The sequence below is a fragment of the Arachis ipaensis genome, chromosome B9 (genome assembly GCF_059453495.1).
Source record: "Arachis ipaensis isolate K30076 ecotype BB chromosome B9, ASM5945349v1, whole genome shotgun sequence".
In the NCBI taxonomy this organism is placed as follows: Eukaryota; Viridiplantae; Streptophyta; class Magnoliopsida; order Fabales; family Fabaceae; genus Arachis; species Arachis ipaensis.
Genome location: NC_142444.1, coordinates 44,628,851 through 44,644,558, shown reverse-complemented (window position 1 = coordinate 44,644,558; position 15,708 = coordinate 44,628,851). Strand labels below are relative to the sequence as shown.

At 31.6% G+C, this 15,708-nt stretch overlaps 2 protein-coding genes across 4 annotated transcripts in view; both read right to left on the bottom strand.

The window, feature by feature from the left end:
* The window catches only part of LOC148544505 (uncharacterized), an 87,176-nt gene that overhangs the window by 58,309 nt on the left and 13,159 nt on the right, over positions 1–15,708 (bottom strand). The window lies entirely within an intron of this gene.
* LOC107616626 (nuclear transcription factor Y subunit C-3) lies at positions 1,583–4,258 on the bottom strand. Of its 3 annotated transcripts, none has more exons than XM_016318582.3 (3): positions 4,111–4,256; positions 3,959–4,002; positions 1,583–2,583 (listed from the first exon to the last, which is right to left on the bottom strand). In XM_016318582.3, exon 3 carries the CDS (start codon positions 2,580–2,582, stop codon positions 1,788–1,790), a length of 795 nt encoding a protein of 264 aa, XP_016174068.1. In that variant the 5' UTR covers position 2,583; positions 3,959–4,002; positions 4,111–4,256; the 3' UTR covers positions 1,583–1,787. The 3 variants fall into 3 exon arrangements, with proteins under 3 accessions (XP_016174068.1, XP_016174067.1, XP_016174066.1); XM_016318581.3 differs by having other exon boundaries at positions 4,133–4,249; XM_016318580.3 differs by having other exon boundaries at positions 3,959–4,258.

The following is a 15,708-nucleotide window of genomic DNA, read 5'->3' as shown; positions in this document are numbered from 1 at the left end:
CTTTGTTATATTTTTGAGTAGGAGATGTTAACAGTTTTTTATATTAGAACGCAAAGCGAGATGTAAAGTTATTACATGCTCTTTTAATAAGAATGATTTTTGTTCGTGTTGGACCAACTCGTTTGGACTTGGATGGCAATAAAATTTGGATGTATAGCAGATTTGTAAAAAGATATTATTTTTTAGTAATGCTCCTAAAAAATTATATCAAAATATAATTTTTAAAATCTTTATTTTGAATATGTATTTAAAATTTAATTTTTCTTATCATGTTTTTAAATCATTCAAGATTAAGTGTGTGTTTGCATTACAGTTTGCAAACGGGAGTTTGCATAAAATTGATTTTGCAAACTTGATTTTCATCAAAAGTAAGTTTGTAAATTTTTTTATATTATCCTATTATTTTAATTTAGATATTTAAATAGATCTTATTAGTTAATTTTATAATAAAATTAATATTTACTTACTAAAATAAAAATAACATATAAAAATAGATAAAATATATTTTTAAATAAAAATAAAAAAATATAAATTATATATAACCAAATATGTTATATTTTTTAAGTATTAAATGTTACTTTACTATTTTTTTATATCGTACTCTTATTCTAGTACTCTCAATAATCTTATTCTTAATATTAATTTGGAATCAATGTTTATAATTTTATTATTATCTATGATTAATTTTTTATTTAATTTATCTTTTTTAATGGAATCATAATCTATATTATAAAATTTACACTAAAACATAGTATACGAAAATTACAATTATAAAAGAGAGTATTGAAAATAATAAAAAAAATTAAATATTTACTTTATAGTGATCGAAACAAATCTAAAAGTTCTTGATGATCTTTTTATATAATATATTTTTAGTATTTTTAGTACTCTTTTTTTTAGTATGTTATAATTTTTTACTATTATTATCTAATAGAATCAATAAATCACATTATAAAAAGATAATAACAAACACAATACACAAAAATCACAATTATAAAAGTGTATAATGTCAAACAAACAGTTGAAAAAAAATAAAAATAATAAATAGAAAAATAGAGCCCATATAAATAGAAATAACAAGAATTTTATAAATAATATAATAACATATATAAAGGATAAAGTTGGTAAAAGGTAAATAAATGGTTAGTATCTATAGCCAAAGCCCGTTAAAAAAACGCAGAAGCTAAAAGTAATTGCTTCTTGTAAACGTTGTTTTGGCAGCAAAATCACTTCTGCGTTCAAAGAAAAGAAAATTTGCCAAACCAAAAGTTGAAGCTTTCAAGAAATTTAAACGCGCTTCTTCTCTTCCAACAGTTTCCAAACACACACTTATTTGTCGATTGGGTTATTGAACTTCTGTACTATTTTGATAGTTTTAGTTGCCATATCAAGTAGCAAACGTCTGGCTTGGAATGCATTTCCTGTCCAAGTATGAGTCGAACTTCCATAACTGGCGATCAAATTCAAGAGAAAAACAAGTGTTCCATGTTTCTATTCAGATTCCCATGATTTAACACCAGAGGAAGCTAAGATTTCCATGACATCGATACTTCCTCATGTCGCTAAAAAGCAAACTATTTTCATCCAACATAAAAAACGATCATATTTAATTTCTCATAATCCAAAATCAAGTTGTTCATTATTAAAATCTAATGAGAAAAAGGAAACAGACTCAAAAATTGCAGAATCAAATTTTGCTATAGCGTACTGAAAAGAGCAGTAAAATGTGAAGTTGAAAGCAGAGAGCCTATACAACTAAGTGAAGTGAGAGAAAGCGAGTTTGCGCCTCAATGATCCGAAGGCGACTGTTGTTGCTCTGGTGGCTGTGGCCACATTTGCGGTGCGATGTAGGGATGAGGCTGCTGAGCATATAAATTGGGGTCCATTGCAGGATTACCCATCATGACTCCTGCAGCTCCAACTTGTGCATGCTGTGGCGGCATATAGCAGTAAGGAATAGAATCAGCTGGCCCTGGAACAGCCATTGTTCCTCCTGGCACTGATGTAAGCACTTCATCTTTCAGATCCTCCCTGGGCACAATATCAACCAAGAAATCGAAGATATCGGTTCTTGTAATTGCAGCAGCAATGTCATTCTTTTGAAGAGTCCTCCTCTTGTTCTCTTCAGTGTGATTCCATGATCGCAATGTCAACTCTAGTATGAACATTTCGCATGCCCTCGCAAATATGACCGGCGCCTCGGCCGATATCATCCTGACATCTTCATCAGCCTTCATGATCTTCTTGATCCTTGCCAGGGGAAGGCTGTGGTTCTTGAAATCAGTTACCTTCTCAATTTCTTGGTATTGGTTAGCCCAAAAGGACTGAAGTTGTTGCTGAAGTTGCATCTGCTGTTGCTGCTGTTGTTGTTGATGAATATGTTGATAAGCCAGTTGATGTTGGCCCAATTGAGCTGTAGCAGGCTGACCAGTGGATTGAATGGTTCCAATTGGTGGAACAACCATCCCAGGTGAGCTAGTCATTTGGTTGGGCTGGTATGGATTGGAACCATAGGGGAATTGTGCTCCGCTGCCACCAACTCCCATGGATGGGTTTTGGTTATGACCTTGGTGAGGATCCATCCTGTTTCATGGAACGAATCCATGCTAATACTTCAACATATATGATCTAAAAATTGATACACTCATGTAGACGAGAGGTATGAAAGATTAAAGATACAATACTCAAAGGAAAAAAAAAATTATTTTTTATTATATTTGATAAATTTCTAATCATAAAAAAAATATTAGAAAAAAAATTATCTTTTTTTGAGAAATTATAATTTATATCTTTTTTTTGAAGATATTTTTCTTAAAAAAAGATTTTTTTACATAATAAATAAATAAATAATTACTTTTATATTATTATACTTAAACATAATTGGTCACCCAAAAATACTTAAACATAATTGATAAATAAAAAAAATTTGGATGAGATATTTAAATATAAAATTATTTTTATTTTTTATAGATTTTTTAAAAATAAATAATTTAAAAATTTTTTTTTTTAAATCACCCAAACAAGCCCAAAAAATGTGTCCCCATGAAAATTCCTTGTAAATGATCAAGGATTTAACTCTTATAAATAAATTACACCTTAAAAAACATAGTATAGTAAGAATTATTGTTGGCAGGTAAACCACCATTTAATACTTAAATAATTTTGTTTTTAAATCCTAAAAATTAAAAAAATAAAAACACATCCAAAAGATGGTATAAGTGTGAGAAATGTGCACAAAAATGGTGTGATTTTATTTGTTTAACACATTTTCACGATTCTTTAGAAGTTTTATATTATTTATTTTCCTTCTAGAGCCTATCTTGTAAGAGTACTAAAATAAAAATTTAAAATCAATCATTTTAGATTTAGTAAAATAAAAACACTTACATCATTGCTTAGAATACCACATAGTAACTAATTCCTTGGTCAATATGATTGAGAACCAAGAATCACCTTAATATACGGACAATTATTGAATTACAAATATATATATAAAGAAATTGAAAGATAAATAAACACCTAATATTGTAATTCCCATTTCTTAGTTTCATTTCATATTTTTAGTAAAAATATAGAAAAGAAGGGACATGTTCTGTTTGTTTATCTGCATAAAACAGAACAACATTCAAATTTAATCAGAAAATTTTATCTACCCTAACATTCCACCATTCAAATAATTTCATATCAATTCAGAAACTTCATATCAAAATTCAAATTGCATGTTCATAAATTGCATCAATCATAGAAGATATTAAGATGACATCATTTTAGTTATATTTCACCACCAATGTCTATTTCAGAGTAGTGCATGATCCAACACAAATTAGATCAACAACAGAGGATATATTCTCTAAGTAAAAATATCTAAAATCATGATAAATAAAAAAGTTGCTGCAATGTACACATGCAGATTCATGAACAAATTACAGTTATATATACATTAAATAATAAATTGTACCTCTGTAATAGTAGAAGATGTTCTAAACTGCAAATATTAAGAATCTGAGAAAGAAAAAAAATATATAAACAAATAAAAAGAGAGAATGATCAAAAAATTTTCTATTATTTGAAAAGATCTGTGTGGCTGAAGAGACCAGTGACCAGAGAAACCTTTTAGAATATTTCTCCGTACCGTGGGGAAGATACAAATGTCTTTTCTTATAGAAGACAGAATAAGGAGTTAGGGTTTCCGTACTGATCTGTTGAAATTTTCTTGTTGAAGCAAAATAACTTCTTATAAGAGAGGCAAAATTGTTTTTTTGTCAGAGTACATTGTGTTTTTTGTTGGAGTACAATGGAGTATATTTCAGAGACCTCTTTTTAAGACAGGAAAATACCTCAATTTTCGTCTGATTGATTTTAGCGTATTTCGTCATACCCAATAATTTTTTTTGTCTTTATATTGGGCCAACGACAACATTTGAAGTGTTTACAATAGTTTTTTTTTCTTTTGTATTTTGCAATAGGGTTTTGGATCATACACTTTCCACAAATTTGATAGTATTATATTATATTCAAAATTAAATGTTTATTTCGGTATGGTAATTAATTGATATATACTAATATGGCTGCAATCGTAAAAGAATAAAAAGTAACCGGTATTGCAGTACATTATATTGTCTTATGAACATTTATTTTTTAAAATGTATATTTTATAATAATTTAAAAAATATTATGTAAATAAGTTATTATTATAATCAAGTATAATTAAATTTTTTTTAGTTATATCTCTTTTTTTTTCTTAATTACTAAAATGAGTTGGTCCTGTAGCTTCACCGAATAATTTATTTCAAAATTTTCTCTGTTATTAATGATGAAATGACCAAAAATACTAATATTTATGTGATTAATTTATTTACAAAATAGAAAAAACCTCTTTTAGTTAATTTTTGAAGAGTTAAAACAATTTGTTAAAATTAATTTTATTAAATTATATTATAAATTAACAATTTAACTTTAAAATGATTTAAAAAAATGCCCTTTTAGTTAATTGTGAGGATAAAATACACCTTAAAAATTAATTTTAAAAAGAATAAAATACAATTTTAAGGATTAATAAAGTTACTAACCCTTAATTGGGAGAGATATTGTAAAGTTATCACACCTCTAATTTGCAAATGATACAATATAATTTTGTCCATTAAGAAAATAATTACAAAAGAATTTTACAATGTTTTAAGATAATATATCGCTTGAACATTAAATTTGAGAAGTTAAGTTTTATATCACTTTAACCTAAACAAGATTGAATACAGCAAATGTGTAGTATGTTCGAGTACAAGGCTACAGTGTTACTAGTTTCTTGTATTAGACAAAAATATTATTTTTATAAAAAAAAGATAAAAAAAAGAAATAATTAATCATATGGTGATATTTCTGTATATAAGATTTATATTTTTAGTGGTGTGAGATTTTATTTAATGGTTCACTTTTTTTTACTGGTTATATGCTAGTCAGAATTTAACAAAGTTGCTGGCCCTTAGACTTTTTCATAATATTAAAATTAAGTCATTTGACAATTTGGTTATTTATTTAGATTTTTTAAATTGATATCAAGCAAGGAGTATGGGAATAGTTACGGATGCAATTCAAATTTTTCAGAAATGATATATAAAGGGTAACTGTCAGTTGACATTAAATTAGTTTATAAATAGCGATAGGGTAACTGTTAGTTGATATTAAATTAGTCTATAAATAGTGCTTTAGGAACACACTGTAGAGAGTTCAGTTCTTTTGAAAAACACTTAGAAACCCAAAATGCTCTCAGCCCCTTGGTATCACAGAGTAAAATTGGAAATCTTAAGTAATTTCTCTAAACTCAAACACTTGTAACTTGTTTCTTTCCAGTTTTTATTAATAAAATTTTTCTACTTTTATTTGTTTCTCTCTTTTATGTTTATGTTTCTTTCTTCATCTTCTCTTTAATTTCTTGTTTGTTTTAATTTTTGCAATTTACTTTGCCTCCGTCACCTTGCATTTCTTTGTTTATTTGTTACTTTCAATCCTTTTTAATTCTTATTGACGATACAATTGCGACATTGATATACTCATATTTTTTTTAAAACATTAACAAAATTTGAGTAAAACAAATTGGCACGCCCAGTGGGACCTTGTCAATAAATTGTAGTTTGTCAAAAGAAAAAATCAGGAGTTTTGAATTTGCATGTGCTTACGTAGTGGGAAGATTGTGTTTCCAGAGACCAAGAAATCAGCGTCAGTTGACATGTCAAATACATCTACAGCATCTTCTTCTACTTTTAGCGATGAGACTAGAGGAAATGAGTCCGAAAATTCTTCCATGATTTCAAACGCAGAGCCTACCTTGCTGTCAGTGAGGCATGATGGCGTTAGCCATGCCCACTCAGCGTTAAATGCAACTCACATAAATACCGTGGGGTGGCCGCCTTATGGCTTGCCACCCGGGGTATGTCCTCCCATGATGACACAAGGATTGTTTGTGCCTCTCTACTCAACTTTTCAAAATTCTCTTTACCAGAATCCATATGACATGTCAAATGTACCTATTTTTGGGGTGTCATGTTCACATATATCACAACAAAACTTTTCACATGTTATTAATACAGGAAATAACAGTACATCTAATTCTACTACATCCACTGTTACTAGGGTAGAAAACTCCAGGCCTGTGTTTCCTGACATGTCAAGAGCAATGCTTGTTAATCAACATAGTCAAACCGTTGGATCTTTAGGAAATATTAGGCAACAGATGGATGAGAGCCACCATGATCTAGTAAACATGTTAACTCATCAAATGGTAACAATTTTAAATCCTCTTTTAGAAAACACAAACACTAGAATTGAACAATTAAATAGGCAAGTTAATAGAATTGCTACTGTGGTAAATTTAGAAAGAAATGATAACCATGATTTAGGACTTGATAATGTCAACCAGAATGGTGGAGCAATTCTTAATTGTGACGTTCATATGCCTAGACATGGTCAAAATGCTGATGATATGTTGGAAAGACTTAGGCAAAACAACTTAAGGGGCATTATAATCTAGCTAGGAATGTCGAACAAGTTTTAAACTGTTTGAAATTTAATGTCAATTGCTTAAATAGGCCATATTTTGTGTTTGCTTTTCCCAAATGTGTCCAACAAGCAGAGCTTCTAAAGGGTTGAAAATTTCCAAAATCCCTTATAAAATTTTCTGGAGAAGAAAATGAGTCTACAGTTGAGCATATTGCTCAATATACTATTGAAATTGGGAAAGCAGCTTCTAATAAATATCTCAAGATGAGATATTTTCCTTCTTCTTTAACAAAAAATGCATTTACGTGGTTTTCTAATTTGAGACCAAATTCTATTTATTCTTTGGCTCAATTAGAAAGAAATTTTCATGATCAATTTTTCCGAGGTGAATTGAAAGTTAACCTTATAGATTTATTCTCTGTCAGACGTGCAGAGGGAGAATCCATTGACACTTATTTAGCATGGTTTAGAAACATGAGAAATAAATGTTTTACTCCGATCCCAGAAACCGAAGTTGTCCAAATGGCTACTAATGGACTAGAATTTGGAGCTAGGAAAAAACTTGTTATTCAACATACTTTAGACCTTTCCTAGTTAGCTGAGAGAGTAAGACAAATAGAGCAAATTAAGAAAGAAAAAAAAATTTCAGAAAAGGTTCTAAAAAGGTTGCATATGTTGATTGTTTTTCTGATAGTAGTGATTCAGATGAGAAAGAAGTTTATATTGCTGAATTACGTCGGGGTCCTCCTTATGTATGCAAATCTTTGAAGCCTGTTAAAGGAAAAGAAAAATTTTCTTCATATTTCAAAGTTGAAAATAAGACTTATTCTTTTGATATTTCTAAGGCAGATCAAATATTTGAAGTTTTATTAAAAGATAAGCAGCTTATTTTACCGGAAGAAAAAAAAGATGCCTTCAGCTGATGAAATAAAGAATAAAAAATTTTGTAATTTTCATCAGGTATTTTCACACACCACTAATAATTGTGTCCATTTCAGGGATTTGATACAAAAAGCCATTGAGAAGGGAAGGTTGAAGTTTGAGGATAAAACTACTATGAAGGTGGACACTGAACCATTTGCTGCTGATTCAAATTATGTTGAGCCATTCAATTTGTCAGTCAACATGGTAGAAATTGACACTACAATGACTAGTGCTCAAGATGAAAATAAAGACCTGAGGGTTTTTGAGCGAGATAAGAAGCCAGTTTATCCTTGTCCTGGTCAGGATTTGTTAGATTTTTTGCTGAGAATTAAAAATCTGACAGCACCATCGCTATGTGCCCAAAATGCAATACTGTTTTTGACAAGGAAGCTGCAAAAGAGTTGGAGAAGTACAAAGTTGAAGAGAAAGAAAAGGCTGAGTTGAAAAAGAAGATTGCTAAAAAAGAAAATGAAACTAATGAGCTAAAACGAAAGATAGCTGAGGAAAAATAAAAGTTGGGTGGTCAGAATTCTTTGAACAAGTGTGTCAACAATGCTAGACTACAACCCGTCAACCAGAAGATGAAGACTGTAGTCATGATTGATGGAAAACTTGATGGATTTTCTCAAAAGACAAGAGTTCCTCCCACCAAAATTTCAAACAATAAAAAGGTCCAAAATGTGAAAAATGTGCAGAATCAACCTACTGCTTTTTCAAGAGAAAAAACAAGTGGGTGAGGCCTAAATCCTTTAAGCCCAGGTACTACAAATCTCAGTTATGGACCATGAATCATGTACAAGATGGAGGTAGTGTATATATTCCAAATAAAAATATACCTATTCCCTTAAAGCCAATTTATTCTTGTTATAATCCTAACATACAGCAAGTTCCTAGTTATTCTCCTTGGCCGAATTGTCAAAATATTCCAAAGTATTCTTCTTTTACAGCTTTTGAGTAAAAAGAGAATATACCTGAATATGTTCCTTTAAATCCATACAAGAGGAATGGTGCCGATTTTTCTCCTTTGCCAACCATGGCCAAATTTGCAGAAATAGAAAATTCTTCTACTCACCCTAAATGCAATAAAAATATAAAAAAGAATCTGGTTGGAAAGAAGATAATGATTGAAAACAAGGGAAAAAAAGATGAAGATTTAATTACTGACAATTTTGACACTGATTTTTATGACAGTTTAGAAGCGATATTTGGTATTAAACTACTATAGCTATGGTGTCAATACTGCCTAGGGAGTATAGTCAAGTTTGGAAAGTGGAATCATTAGAAGATGATTGTTATGATGTCTTTCTTGGAAGCGAATGCTTATTGCTAGATGACAATATGTGTGGTGGAGGATTGTTTGAGAAACCTACTGAAAATGACAAGGAGAATTTATGTCCATTACATATCAAGGCTCGTGTTGATGGAAGGATAGTCAATAAGATTTTGGTTGACCGGGGAGTTGCTGTCAATCTCATACCTGAAAGAATGATGAGAAGGCTTGGAAAGACTGAAAAGGGTTTGATCAAAAGTAGCATTGGAGTGACAACTTTTAATGGAAGGACTTTTTCTATTAGAGGTGTGGTTCTGCTATCAATTGAGGTTGGTTCTGTCAATAGACCAACTCTGTTTGTTGTTGTTCCTTCTAAGGTTGGTTTTAACTTGCTTTCGGGACGTGATTGGATTCATGGAATGGGTACTATTCTATCCATTCTACATCAAAAGTTGATTTTTTGGAATGAAGATGGAGGAGTGGAAGAAGTTCTTACTGATGAAATGCATGTGGAGTTCAGGATGTATAATCCTAGAGTCAAGCCGCTGACAATTAACACCAAGGCATTTAATCCTGAAAATATTGAGATGTGCAAAATAGATATGAATGGTTTTATTTTAGTCCCTAAGGTTGGGCCGGATACGGCCTCAAGAGAGACTTAGATGATAAGTTTGACGAGCCAACTGGCTCGGCTGTCAGCTTATATGGCAGACAGAGAAGGGTGCATTGACAGTGTACCTTATAATTGTATATATGATGATAGTCCTTTAGGTTTTAAAAAAAATACTAACACTGTGAAAAAGGTAGAGGTGCAGGATCCTTTGGCAGAGGTAGACATTGGCAACGGTGATCATCCTAGACCAACATATGTAAGCAAGATGTTGCTTCATGATTTCAAAAAAGAAATGGTGGAGATGTTAAAGGAATATTGTGACTGTTTTGCATGGGATTATGAAGAGATGCCAGGTTTGAATCATGAATTAGTAGAGCATCAATTGCCACTGAAAGCCAATGCCAAACCTGTCAAGAAGCCACTAAGGAGATTTGCTCCTAAAGTCGTGGAGAAGATTAAAGAGGAGATTGAAAGACTTCTTAAAGCTAAGTTTATAAGAACAGCAAGGTATGTCAACTGGATTTTTAATGTTGTTCCTGTCATGAAAAAGAATGAAAAATTAAGGGTTTGCATTTATTTTAGAGATTAAATTCTACAACACCAAAAGATGAATGTCCAATGCCTATAGCTGATATGTTGATAGATTCTACTACTGGTCATGAAATTTTAAGTTTTATGGATGGATATTCAGGTTATAATCAAATATACATCGCTGAGAAAGATGTGTCAAAAACTGCATTTAGGTGTCTAGGTGCTTTAGGAACTTTTGAATGGATTATGATGTCATTTGGGCTCAAAAATGCTAGTGTAACTTATCAAAGGGCAATGAATAAAATTTTTCATGACTTATTGGAAATTTTATAGAAATTTATGTTGACGATATGGTTGTCAAATCAAATGCTAAAAGAAAATTTAAAAAAAGTATTTGAAAAAATGAGAAAGTATAAATTAAAAATAAATCTCTTAAAATGTGCTTTTGGTGTGAGTGCAGAGAATTTTCTTGGTTTTTTGGTGCAGAAAAAAGGGATTGAAGTTGACAAAAACAAGACAAAAGCTATCTTAGAGACTCTTCCTCCAGTTAACAAAAAATAACTGCAAGCATTTTTAGGGAAGTTCAATTACCTCAGAAGGTTCATTTCCAATCTGTCAGGAAAAACTAAGGTTTTTGCGCCTCTGATCAAGTTGAAAAAAGAGGAAGAGTTCCAGTGGAAAGCAGAGCATCAAGAAGCTTTTGACAACATCAAGCAGTCTTGACTAATCCTCCTATTATAACACCTCCAAGGCACAGAGCACCTTTGAAACTTTACGTGTCAGCTTCTGAAGTAATAATTGGTGGAATGATGGTCAAGAAGATGAGGATGGCAACTAAAGAATAATTTATTACCTAAGTCATGTGCTAAATGAAGTTGAGAGCCATTATTCTCCAATTGAGAAACTTTGTTTAGCTTTATATTTTTCTTGTTTAAAACTTAAATATTATTTAATTCCTAGGAATGTTTATGTAATTTCTAAGTTTGATGTTCTTAAATATATGTTGTCTTCTCCAATATTGCATGATAGACTAGGAAAATAGATGTTGGCCTTAACGAAATTTTCTTTACATTTTGTTCCTGCAAGAGCTGTTAAGGGTCAGGTTCTAGCTGATTTTCTGGTTGACCATCCTTGTATTGACATTGATGAGATTTACTAGGTTTTGTTAGTTTGGTGCCTTGGAAATTATATTTGACGGTTCATGTCATAAGGGTGGTATTGGTATAGGTATTTTAATTATTTCTCCAAGTGGCAAGCCAAGTAAATTCCTCTTTGAATTGAATTATTCATATTCCAACAATGAGGCCCAATATGAAGCGTTAACAATGGGACTGGAATCATTATTAGAAAGATGAGTAAAAAATATAGAAATTTTTGGAGACTCACAGCTTGTAATCCGTTAAGTATCACTTGAGTATAGGTGTGTTAGTAAAAATTTAAGAAAGTATTTTAATGTGGCTACAAAATTGTTGAGCGAGTTTGACAATATAATTGTAAGGCATGTTCCAAGGGAGTTAACTCAAAAAGCAAATGAATTAGCTCAAATTGCTTCAAGATATAAGATCAAGTCCTCAACACTAGAAAAATTGGTAAGGATAAAGGAAATATTTATGTCTTTGAGAGAAAGAGAAGTGTTATTATTAGAAAAACTATACCCAGAAGATTGGAGAGTACCAATTGTGAAATATTTAGAAAATCCAAGTCTTAGTGTCGATAGAAAACTTAAATATAGGGCTCAAAGTTATGTTCTAATGAATAATGAGTTGTTTAAGAAATTTGTTGACAGAAATCTCTTGACATGTTTGGGAGAAAAAGAAGCGTATTTAGCTCTTGCCAAAGTGCACGAGAGAATTTGTGGTGCCCATCAGTCAGGGAAAAAAATGAAATAGGTGATAAATAGGAGAAGATTGTATTGGCCAACTATTCAAAGAGATTATATAAATTATGCTAGGTCTTGTGAAAAATGCCAAAAACATGGAAGTCTCCAACATATTCTAGCATCAGAGTTGCATGTTATAATTAAACCATGGCCGTTTAGAGGTTAGGCTTTAGATCTGATTGGGCAGATTCACCCACCTTCTTCTAAAGGTCATAAGTTCATTTTGGTTGGTATTGATTATTTTTCTAAATGGGTAGAGACTATCCCTTTAAGGGAAGTGACTTACAATAAAATAATTGATTTCATTAAGAAGCATATTGTGCATAGGTTTGGAATTTCTCAATCTATTACCACTGATCAAAGAACCATGTTTATTGAAAAAAAGTCATGGAATATGTCAAGTCTAGGGATATAAATATACTTTCTTCTACACCTTATTATGCCCAAATAAATGGACAAGTGGAGACAGCGAATAAAATTTTGATTGTATTAATTAAAAAATACATTGGAAGGCAACCAAGAAATTGGCACCAAACTCTCAGTCAAGTTCTTTGGGCTTACCGAAACTCTCTAAGAGGTTCTACTGGAACTACCTCGTATAAGCTAGTTTACGGTCATGATGCGGTGTTGCCAATTGATATCAATTTGCAAAGTATAAGGGTGGTTAGACAAGATGAGATACCAGTAGTAGATTATTGGAATTCTTTGTACGATGAGCAACTAGATGACGAAAGGTTGAGAGCTTTAGAGCGGGTGATTCAATAACAAGAGATTATGTCAAAATCACACAACTGCCGTGTTAAAGTAAAGACATTCTCAGTTGGAGATTTAGTGTGGAAAACAATTTTGCCTATAGAAAAGAAGTAAAAAACTTATGGTAAGTGGTCTCCAACTTGGGAAGGACCTTATGTGGTTGACAAGGTTTATTTTGAAAATGCCTATAAGATTGTTGAAGTTGGATCAGGAAGAAGAATTCCTTCAATAAATGGCAAGTATTTGAAAGTATATAGGCTAGGCATTCATGAGATAAACATTCCACATGTTTAAGGAAACGAAAATGTCCGATTGAAGTGTCAATATCTAAAATAAAGAGCTAACTAATATTTGCAATTTAGTTGGTAAAAGCTGACATATCCATGTGATTCATATGAATTGCAAGTTCCATTGATAGTGTAAAGCATTAAGTTTATAAGGCAAATATGTGTCCAAGGCATTAATCTAAAATAAGAGTCAATACAGAAAAAAAAAAATTATCACTTTCTGAGTATAGTCCAACACATGCCAACATATAAAAATGAAAGGTTTACTGAATAAACCTGTGTGCACCTAGAAGAATGTCAACAAATGTACATTTGATTTACTTTGACAGTATTTGAGCCAAATGCATACAAGATGGCATGCACCAGTGCAACCTGATATAGACAAATATGGAGGTTATCTTAAATGAAATACAAAAGAAGTCACTATGATATCAATAATTGGCTTAGTATGAAGTAATGTAATAACTTTCCAAAGATAGCAAGTGTCAACCAGTCTACAAAATAAAGATAGGGTGCATACAAAAGAAAATAATAAAAAAAATTCTAAAAGTTCAAAAAAGTGAAGATTGCAGGGACATCTTAAAAAAGAAAGAATTTCACATAAGAAATACAAGACTAAGCTTTAAAGATCTCTTTCAAATGGGTAACTTTAATTTGGAGAGTGGTTTGGAAGTTCCTAACTTCTTTTGCAGCTTTATGTGAGGAAAGCATCTTCTTTTCAAGGGACTGTAAGGATGCATTGCTACTATCAAGCATGCTGCTTGCTTTGGCAAATTGATCTTCATTCTTTATCGAAGCAGCATCCAGCCTATTTTTTATCTCTCTCTTGACAGTCAGCTGTTGTTCCAAGTTTTGAATCTCCTCAGATAACTCATGAGCCCGATCTTTAGCTTTTGCAATATGGGCAGCTAAGATAGTTTTAGCAATCTCAAAAGATGAGGTGTCTTGTTTCAACTTAGAAAAAGCTTCAGTTGATTGTTGATATGATGAGATAGCTACTTGAGAGTCTGAAAATTTGACGTAAAGATCCTCATAAACCTTTCGCAAGCGAGCTAACAAAGGATCAATAGTCTCAGGATGTGGTGTAATTGAAAAGGTCTGAAGAATATTAGAAAGCTGAGCCTTAAAGTTCGGATCGGTGGCAAGTGTCAAAAGAGGTTTGGATAGAATGGCACCGAGTTGTTGGGCCAATGGAAGCAGGATGGATTTGTCAACAGTCTTGGATGTGGGAGGTGTAACATGGACCTATTCTATTGGAATGTGACTTTGAATGGTAGAGCAAGATTCATCTATGGCCTTCTGTGTATCCATACTACATGCATATGCTTCATTCAAATTTTCTAAGTCAGACAACAAATCATTCACCACATTAGGAGTATGAGCATGAATGGAAATGATTGACATTTATTTTTCTGACTGTTCATCCAGGGGGATTTTAGAATTTTGAATCTAAACAAAAATGCAAAAGAAGGTGTCAACATAAAAAAAGGGATATAAGGAAGAGATACTAATAATTAGGTTAAATGACATATCATACCTTATTAGCTTTGGGATAAGGTGTAGGCTTATCAGATGTGGAAGCCATCAGATATTCAATGTTAGGCACAATCAGTAAAGTGGTTAGGAGCCGTGGTGACCTAAAGCAAGAAGTGAAATGAGGATGAAGGTAATTAATGAGATTAAAAATCAGCATGAGAGACATCATCGTCATTTAAGTTCTTCAAGCTAATGTTAACTTTAATATGGAGGATGTGAGAATATATGAAAATACCTGAGAAACAAGTTGACCACTGAGGCTAAGGGCATCGATATCATTATCTTCTGAAGAGGAGTTACTCACTATTTATCACTAAATGAGTTGCTCTCGTTTTTCTCTTCATTATTCTGAGAGACTACTGGTCCGTCAATGTTGCCATCTAATGTATTTGATGTGTCATCCTTATCATCACTATTTGAAGATATTGACACTGTAATTGGTTAAAGTTTTCTTTTTTACCTAGCGGCTTGAGTAATTAAAATTGAGTTTTTTTTCTTATAAGTCTACCAGAAGTCTTTCTCAAAGGAGGATTAGAAGCAAGTGAGGTAGTTTTTTCCTCTGTAACAGAAAAAAATATAATAATAATAATAAAATAATTAAAATAGGTGCCATTGTGATATTCTTAGAATGCATTATGCATGAAGGAAATAATATTAATAACAACAACACAGAGAAGAGCATAATTTTTTGAATTCAAATGAGTAGATAATTTAGTTGTAATTACCTTTTTTAATGATTGATGCTCTCGTCACTTGTTGAATTACAAGAGCAGTGGTTATCCTTTGACAGCAAGTAAAAGTGACTTTAATGGAAGAGTAATAGATTTTCCACCAAGAAAAGAATGAATATGTGGTCAACAGACAAGGTTGAAAAGAAAATAGGTGGAATTTATTTCTCCGTGAAGTATTGTCCTTCTGAAAG

Bases quoted from the DNA above. Each gene is read 5' to 3' on its own strand.
- LOC107616626 (XM_016318580.3), bottom strand. From the start codon at position 2,582: ATGGATCCTCACCAAGGTCATAACCAAAACCCATCCATGGGAGTTGGT.